The sequence below is a fragment of the Pundamilia nyererei genome, unplaced genomic scaffold (genome assembly GCF_000239375.1).
Source record: "Pundamilia nyererei isolate P.nyererei 1_Seehausen unplaced genomic scaffold, PunNye1.0 scaffold00153, whole genome shotgun sequence".
NCBI classification, from domain to species: Eukaryota; Metazoa; Chordata; class Actinopteri; order Cichliformes; family Cichlidae; genus Pundamilia; species Pundamilia nyererei.
Window position 1 is genome coordinate 1,385,766 of NW_005187554.1, and position 9,240 is coordinate 1,395,005.

Here is a 9,240-nt window from a genome sequence, read left to right on the forward strand (position 1 = left end):
CCTCTCACGGGAGAGGTGAGGAGTGTGTGAGGGGGGTACGGGCTTACAGTTTAGTCGGTAACTGTGAGATGGCCGCAGTGGCCAGAACTTGTATGCATATAACATGCAAATTTGAAGTATTAAAAAAATAAATAAAAACATTAACAAAAAAATTAAGCTGTGGATACAAAAGGTCCGTATGGGAGAATCTGGTTGGTAGATTGGACGCAAAACCCGCAGCGAGTGTCAGTGTGGAAATTGTTCCTGTTTAATTTCAGGCTCAACCTTCAGAAATAAAAATTCAAACTAGAACAAAATGCATAACACCCGCGAAAATGCGTTAAACTCTGTAGAGATTTTATTCTATTTTGTTTTTTCTGTGCGAAACAGAAAGCTTTTTAAGCAGTCAGTAAAAAAACAGAGCCTCCTTATTATTTTTTTAAAAAGCCCCCTTCAAATGTGTGGGGCGCCCACATGTTTCCAGGAGCTTCATATGTTTCCCCATAAGCGCTCTGATACCTGCCAAACCTTTAGAGCGCATGCTGTGGGCTATCGGGTTGCTTTGCCACTCGTGACTACGGCACTTGTGCAAAGATCTGGCCTTCAACGCTAATCAGACACTGGGATGAATTCCCCATGTAGAACATCTGCAGACAGCCGGGGCCGTAAACTACACCTACGCTCGTGTGATCCCTCGAGGCTACAGTCATACTAATGTGAACATTAAAGTATCCCGAATGCGGCATTAAACAATAATTCCTTAACTGGGGCTTCTGCGAGCACTTCAGTGCGCGCCTGAAGCTCCCCTTCTCTTCCGGGACTCCCTTTAGTTTGACTGTTTGTTATTGTTTGATACACTGCAGGCCGTGAAGCTGCCACGGCCAGCCTGCGATGTGCACTGCATGTGAAGCTGCTTTGGATAAAGCAGGGACGGGCTTTAACGCAAGCTGCTCACCGTCCTTCCCTAAAGTGCATTGTTGACATCCTCTCCACTGACCTCCATCACCTCCTCCTGTCTTGTACTTGCAATGAAAAACGACTCGCCATCGTGACTGGCTTTTCCTTCTTGACTCTTGAGTGCTGATCAATCACAAAGACGTTTGTTTGGAGGGAATAACGCGTTTCTCGTATTAGCCTGCGCTCTGCGTGCAACTGGTGGTTATTTCCACATTTCTTTATTTGATTTGTATGTAGTGCAGATTGCATTTGAACCGCAGTCTTAACCTCACCTGCGTGGTTTGTAGCAGAGGAGAAACGGCACATTGTTTATGTTAGCTTTAATGAGCTTGACTCATCTGACTGCTGGCCCTGGGGAGCGTTTGCGTGCTGGATTTCTTTCTTTCTTTCTTTTTTTACTTTTACTGACTCATTAAAAACCAATCCACACGGGCCGAAAACTAACAGTCACGTTTAAGCTTCAACTACCAGCCACTTAAAACACACACTGCTCTGTTTTGTTTTCAGCTTTAATGCCTTGCAGCTCGATGATTGCAGAGGTTAGAAGCCGCCATTAAAATAATAATAATTTTTATTATTATTATTGTGTGGAGTATATGTACTCGCTAATAAGATTATTATAATAATAATGAATAATAATATAATTGTTTTGCATGATTAAGGGGTTCCCGCCATGAAGTTACATGTAACTGATATTTTTCCTGATTATTCTTTTCTAACTTTAGATATATGTATATATATATTTTTTCTTCTAAAGTCAGGTTTTTTTTAAAGAAACTTCAGGGACCATATCTAATTAACACTGAGCATGCGTGTCTCCGTGTAAAACTGCCTACGCGCATAAGAATGACATTTTAAAAAGGCCGCTGTAAAGTTTTAATAGCAACCTTGTTTTTTTGTTGCTTTTCTTTAAGGAGGGGGGGGGGGTCCCCAAGTCATCGGGGAATTACTGGAGTAAACACGTGACACAGCAGTAATATTTCAATCAGCCAGAGCTGCGGTAAATCTCGAGCCTCCAGGAAACAAACAAACATTTAAAAATAAAGCAAAGCTGGCTGCAGTACATCCCTCTGTCACAGATCGTACCCATCAGGCCGTCATCCTGGTGCATCGACAAGGACCCCCCACCACCCCCACCCCACGCGGGGGTCTCCTCCAGCAGCAAAATTAACTCTGAAGACAAATCCAAAAACAACTGCATCCAAAAAGCTCCCATCATCATTCCCAAACAGCAGTCAGACGGAAGCCTGCTCACTTTGTAATGACTGATTTGTTTTGCTGACAAGGCCTTCAGTGAGTTCAGACCGCGTTGGTGAGCTGCTGCCACACGTGCATTTATTTACCGCCGGCGTTTACACTCCAGGACTGAACATATACAGCGCGCAGGTGAGGCTGGAGCCTCGCATTAAAAAAAGAAAATGGCATCTGCTAGGCTGCTTTCACTTTGAAAGGTAAACTCGGCTCGCCTGTGCAGGGCCACAGTCTGAAGTCAACCGACTTATAAAAGCTTTTCCCTCAAGTTGGAAAATTTATGCATTCACTTAAATACTTTAACACGCATAAATGGGCTTTTATTTTGTTTATTTCTTTCTCTTTCTCTCTTTAAAAAATCAGAACGTTTAGGTGAATTTAGCGCTTTATAATACATTTTTGAATTGAAATATATTTAACTACCATGCAGCTATTTCTGAATTCAAGAAATGTCCCCTTACTTTGGCTCTAGCGTTACTAATAAATCACTCAAATTCAAATAAACGGCACTTTATTAAACAAAACAAAATGTAATGCCTTCAAAGTATTTTTTAAACAAATAACACAAAATGAATAGAATAAGTCAGTATAGGCTACACAGTCCCTCTATTTCTATACAAGAACTGGGACAATTAAAATGCAGCAATAAGAAAACTGCGGAGGGGGAAAAAGTGTTTGGTCCTCAATGTCCAACCACTCCCTTTTCCTAAAAAATAAATTACTATATTAGGCTATAATTTACAGTCTAGTCGTAACAGCCGGGTTTGAGCCATCTTTAGAAACTATTCTCGAAGTGAGAGGGAAGGAAACTTACGTGTTTTGGTGTTACACAGCTCTGCACAAAAAATACAAAAGACAAAAAATCTCTCTGAATCGCTTGTCCATTCGGAGTGTGAATGAAAGACCAAAAGTACAAAAAAATATATAGAGAAATTATATATTAGAGTTATTAATTTAAAAGATGCGCTTGGCTTTCAGAACTTTTCATAAACAAAAGCTCCTGAGGTGCGATAGATGGACTGTCCGGACGGGAAGGCCATCTGACAGCTATTATTCCCGTTCAATGGAGAGCCGTTCAGCCCGATCCGCTGGGACTCGAACATCTCCCGCACCGAGTGGAAGTTCTGCTGCTGCGCCGGGTAACCCGGGCTCAAGTGACTCAGGTCCCCATACCAAGATGCGAGCCGACCCTGGTGTGCGTGGTGACCGTCCTGGCCCGCCTGACTCAGGTTTCCGTGCCCAAGTGAGGACGCGGTGGTCGTGGTGATGCAATAATCGGGCAGAGCCTCGTCCACTGTGGTGGAAGGGGCCAGGTGGCCGCTGGAGGATCTATCCCCTGCGTATAGACTCATGGCTTGCATGTTGCAGTGATAAGTGGCGTTGGAGCTCGTGGAAATGGCGTTCTGGTTGCAGGTCGTTGAGCTGTAAGCGGACGTCTGGTTCGGCGAGTAGCTGAGCGGCAGTGAAGGGGCGATACCTGTCCGAGAGGAGGCGATGTGAGGTGGGGAGAGCTCGGCCTGCGGAGACCCCCGCATGGAGGTCATGATGTTATCCACGCTGAAGCCCTGCGCAGGGGCCTGGCCGTGGTGATGGTGCTCGGTTCCTTCGATGCTGAGTGACCGGGTGGAGGGGACGCTGTGCGGGCTGCCCGTTGACAGGCTGCTTCTGCTATCTGGACTCTCGATTTTGGGCACGGCGCCCAGGGTCGGGGATGCGGCCTGAGGCGGCGTGGAGTTCCCATTCTCAGTCTTTATATCCTGGATCCGCACCGGCTGGGAGCCCTGCATGGACGGCTCGGGCTCCCGGCCCGCCGTGCGGACAGAGGGATCTTTGCTTTGCCTGTCCCGCTCGTCCTTGTCCTTCTGCACGTCCTTCTTTTTGAACCTCTTCCGGCGCCGTAGAAAGCTGCCGTTCTCAAACATGTTGTAGGAGTCGGGGTCCAAAGTCCAGTAGCTGCCCTTACCGGGCTTCTTGTCGTCCCGGGGCACTTTAACAAAGCACTCGTTGAGGGACAGGTTGTGCCGTATGCTGTTCTGCCAGCCCTGCTTGTTGTCCCGGTAGAAGGGGAACCTCTCCATGATAAACTGATAAATCCCGTTCAGGGTGATCTTCTTCTCTGGCGAGTTCTGAATCGCCATGGTGATGAGGGCGATGTAGCTGTAAGGGGGTTTCACCATGTCCTTCGGCTGGTGCTGAGGAGTGTACGGTCCGTACGGCCGGGCCATGCTGGCCGGGTACTGCTCGTGGGCTGCGTGCGAGTACATGCTCATAGCCGCAGGCATTCCCGTGTATCCCCCGCCGGCCCGGTAGTAGCTCTGATCGCTGCTGATGTAGGGCACGACTCCCAAAGAATTGGGACTGGAGACGGAATAGCGCGCCTGCATCCTGCGCAATGCGTAAAACCTCCCCAAAGCGCTCTCCCTCCACAAACTGTCAGAACTTCAGCTTGCGCTCCGATCTCTCTCGCAGCTCTCTGTTCACTGTAGAAGTTCCTTTTTCTAAGCCGCAGCTCGCCAGGGTGAACCGAAGAGAGCACGCACTGCTACAGTGAACATTTGGAAACTAAGAGGGCTGGAGGAGTTGCAACGAGGAACTTTTTTTTTTACCCTTCACATTTTTTTCCTCCCTTTTGGCTGCTCGGACTGCTCCACCCCGAATCCGAATGTGTGCTCCATTATCCAATGGGACGGCGAAATGAACCTGTGGAAACGCTGCACGGTGATAAAAGTTACTACCCCCACTCTTTCCTCCACCCCTCCTTCTCCTCCTCCCCCGCACTTCTTTCCCTGACTTCTCAGTTCAGATCACGGAATTATTAAAATGCTTTTCGGGGTGTGCCCAAAGTGCCAAAAGATTCATTTAATGGCCCAAATTGTGAGTTATTTATTATTTTCTATTAACTCTTCATTTTGAGACTCGTAAAATAACTTCACGGTGAAAATGGAGAAAGTGGATTTATTGTGTATAATTGATCGGAATAAGGTTTTGTTTTGTTTTTTCTTGGTTACCACAAATTCTTAAGGAATTTCTCTCATAGCAGACACGAGCCTGATATCAATTTCCAAAATGTAAAAAAACGCGAACGTGCACAATTAAAACTGCAGTTAAATCCCTTCAGCGATGCACGGTGATCTGAGACCTGTCAGTTTTGTGAGATATCAGATGAGCCTGAGCCTCTGAATAAACAAGCGGACATGAAAGAGCGTGGATGCCTCCCCGCTCCTCCCCGACAGCGCCGGTGGGCGGTGTGCACAAACTAATTAAAGGCTAAATGAAGCTCATTTGGCCCAGCTGGGTGTGGAGAAGTTCCCCAGGGCGCGAGCGGCTGCTGAGACGTTTTTAAAAGATGAAGACCTCCAAATGTCACTCGCACTAGACGGAGTGTTAACAGAGCCATGGAAGTTCTCGGTGATTTCTGTGAGGCTGGGGGTAAAAATAAAAAGTGTGAGAGGTGTTAGCCGAATTCAAAGTAATTTAAAGGCTTTAGAAATTTACATTTCTTTATTTAGATATTTTTTCAAATAATCTAAATTATTAATCTTATCATACAAACTAAGAACTTGATTGAAGATCAGATTTTAAAAAACTAAAATGTGGTTTGTTTTGTTGCTGAAAGACGAACTTCCCCGCCATACTGCTCTATTTCAGACAAGACTCATATTTCTCTCATGTTTTTAAAGTTCAGTATTGTAGATAATCATTTTCACAGAGAAGTCTGTCATATTTTCTGTTATAAATCAAGCTTTTGCCGATGTTAGTAAATGAAAAAAGGGTTTATTTTTACTTAAGAACGTATTTATATATATAAAAAAATACTAAACAAAGCAGGCCTGCATGGAGCACCGCGTGGCTTTATCTGAAATATTTATTTATTTTCTTAAACGATGCTCGTATGAAGGAGACACGAAACTCAAAGAATCCTAAACGAAAACCTTTTGGTGATCCAAGTAGAAACAAGTGTTTGAAAAACCTTATTTGGAGGCAAAGTCAACAAATTCTCAGTCAGCTTTTTTTTAATTAAACATAAACAGTGATTGTATATATGCGGTTTTTATGTCCCGATGACATAAAAGTTAATCTCAATATTTGATAACGCTTCTATGTTAGGCCTTGAAGAGCACAGAGACTCGTCTCTTAAAAACACTGCAAAATGCAAAACAAACAAAAAAGAAATCCTTCACGTCTCTGCGAACTAACTGCGCTAAGACCAGTGACGCTCTCAGTTTACCCCTGAGCAAACATCTTCACACCAACTTCCGATTGACAAAAGTCTGAAGTCTCCCGACAAAAGCGCAGGGATTAATAAAATAAACAGGCCTCGTGTAACAAACAGGCCCATGTCGACATGTTTATGCTGAGCTCCCTTTTGAAAACTGCCGAGACTTAAAAATTCTCAGAGACAGTTTTCACAATTTCATCTTTCCTGCAGCACAAGAGAAAAGAGGAGAAACTAGTTTTTGATTCGCTATAAAATCTGTTAATTTGTCACGTGTATGTGTGATTATTCAGCTCTTTGTTCTGCTATTTGCATGTGTTTACAGGGCCAGAGGAGACAAACGCTGTCACCTGTGAGGACCACGCACTGTGTGTTTCTGGCTGACAGGCAAACACGTCAGCTGGCTCCGCCACATCCAAAGCACACCCCTCTATCCGTCACTGCTGACATCTCAATGAAATACAACCACACCCTGTAATAATAATAATGTTAATAATAATGATGATAAAAATAATGATAATACTCCCTTCTGTGAAAAAACACACACCAAATTCAAAGGTTCTTATAATGACCTGCAATAGGTTTTAAACAATCTATATAAAAATGGTTTAACGAGACATTTACTGAGTTCTTCAGAGATCAGTGCTGGTATCAAGTCGGACGCGCTTCTTCTCCTAATGTGAAAGAGAACAGCTCCCCCGACTGGTCAGTACATAAACGTGCAAAATGCAGGCGTTTCCCCATCAGCAGTTGTATTAAGTAATGTTAGGCATTTAAACCTAACTACATTATAATTTGAGTTCCGGTCATTTCTCTCTGGTAAGCCGCATAATAAACTATAACACAGCAGCTGTTCACAGGTGTAACACATAAATGTATCCGACGACAAGGTTAACTCCTCTTTGAGCAGAGGCGGGGAACGGTGTGTAAACAAGAACACTAAAACACGGCTGTGGGAAATTAAAAGTAGAATTTTGTAATTGCTGTTAAATGCTACAAACTGTAGATGCACAGAACAGCTACTGTATGCTATTTAAAAGCATCAGAAATATTAGAAATATAAGTTATAGCTGAGGTGCTGCGCTGTAAATTACGGATACCCTGATTTATTTAAAATGTCTGCAAATGAAACGATATATTGCTGAAGCGGGACTGTCACACCAGACTTATATTTATTACAAGTATCATGTTTAAAAGCGAAATGCTGATGTTATTGTGTCAGTAACGCTAAAGTGATATTTGTGATGTGATGTTTTCAACAACAACAACAACAGCAACAAAAGACTTTAATAAGCAAAGTAACAGGTCTGACCAGTAGTGTGATTGCTATTTATGTGTTTGTTTGTTTAATAGTTTTTAAATACACAACATGAGAATATTACATATCCTTTTAAGTTTTTGGTCACGATGATCAAGTAAAAATCTGATGAGTAATTTGTTTCATAAGAACTGCTGAAACATTTAGTTTTATCTCAGAAATGCAGTTGAACATGTGTTGCAGTCTATAGTAAGTATAAGGAATCCAAATATGGCGATATAATATTAACTATATTTAAAATTAATATTCAATTCAAATCAGTTTTATTTATATAGCGCCAAATCACAACAACAGTCGCCTCAAGGCGCTTTATATTGTAAGGTAGACCCTACAATAATGCATTGAGAGAAGACCGGGGAACACCGGGCTTATTTCTGGCTTTCATTGTCTGACTGCCTGATCTTCCCCACTACTGATCCCAGTGTATTATAACCATCACGTTTAAAAGTGAAATGCTGATATTGCGTCAGTAATGCGCATGTAATAACCTGATCATCTGCCACCAGTCTTTTTGTTTTTGTACAGTCGTGTTAACAGATTCTCTCACTACCTTCATGCCCACTACGGATCCCTGTATTGTGGAAACGGGCAACAAACACAGCTTAAATGACAGTTTTCCAATATTGCTTAGACACGTTTCTTGAAACCGTAAATACTTTTCTAAAAATATTAACACAAAATCCTTTTTACCCACTCACAAAACCTCTGACACATTTGGCAGAATCCCATCCAAACAGTCTGATCTACGCTCCAAACCCACACAGTGTCTTCAGGTCAGTCACACAACCAGTCAAAAATAATAACACAATTATACACTATGGGTCAAAAAGCAAAAAGTGGACGCTCTGGGACGTTCTGTCTTTGGGTTTAAATGGTATACTGGTTCCACCTACTGGCAAATTGATGCATGTACATCATAAGCAGCACAACATGAGAATTTACAATAAAAAAATGGGTTGCTTACCCAATGATAAGCTTTATGTATATTAGTCCTGAACCTCACAATAGTTTACGATATTATGTTTAAGAAGACTCCCTCACACGGGATTGACTGTAAAAAAATTTTGTAGGCACTTTAATGTCATCACCATTGTTCCTGTAAAATGGCTCATTAGATACAGATGAGTTTCCAAACCTCAGTCATCCATCGAGAAAGCACATTAAATAAATAGCTGCCAGTCATCCATGTGCAAAAGATTCATTTTCCTTTCGATTCTGTCTTTGATGCATCAGCCGTGATTGGTTTAGAGAGGGTAAAGCTGTTTTCAAGGCCACATTTGGTCTCTCCCCCCCTCCCGTTTAACACTAAACTGGACATTTAAGATCAGCCGATAGAAAGAGCTCTCTGGAATCCCAAATAAAGGCTTTAATAAGAATCATATCAACAAGCAGTGAGCTGTTTCTGATTAAGTGACTCAGAGTATGCAATCCATTTCAAATGAGATCTGGACTAAGAGAGAAAGTGAGCAGAGTAAATGATCTAACCAGTTTGAACTACAAACAGAAAACAGCTGAATAA

The 9,240-nt window shown here is 42.8% G+C and overlaps 1 protein-coding gene across 1 annotated transcript; it reads right to left on the reverse strand.

Annotated features, from left to right (window-relative positions):
- Positions 1–2,507: 2,507 nt before the first annotated feature.
- LOC102201272 (forkhead box C1-A-like) lies at positions 2,508–4,895 on the reverse strand. The gene has a single exon (XM_005745076.1). The coding sequence runs from the start codon at positions 4,569–4,571 to the stop codon at positions 3,162–3,164; it is 1,410 nt and encodes a 469-aa protein (XP_005745133.1). The 5' UTR covers positions 4,572–4,895; the 3' UTR covers positions 2,508–3,161.
- Between the last annotated feature and the right edge of the window lie 4,345 nt (positions 4,896–9,240).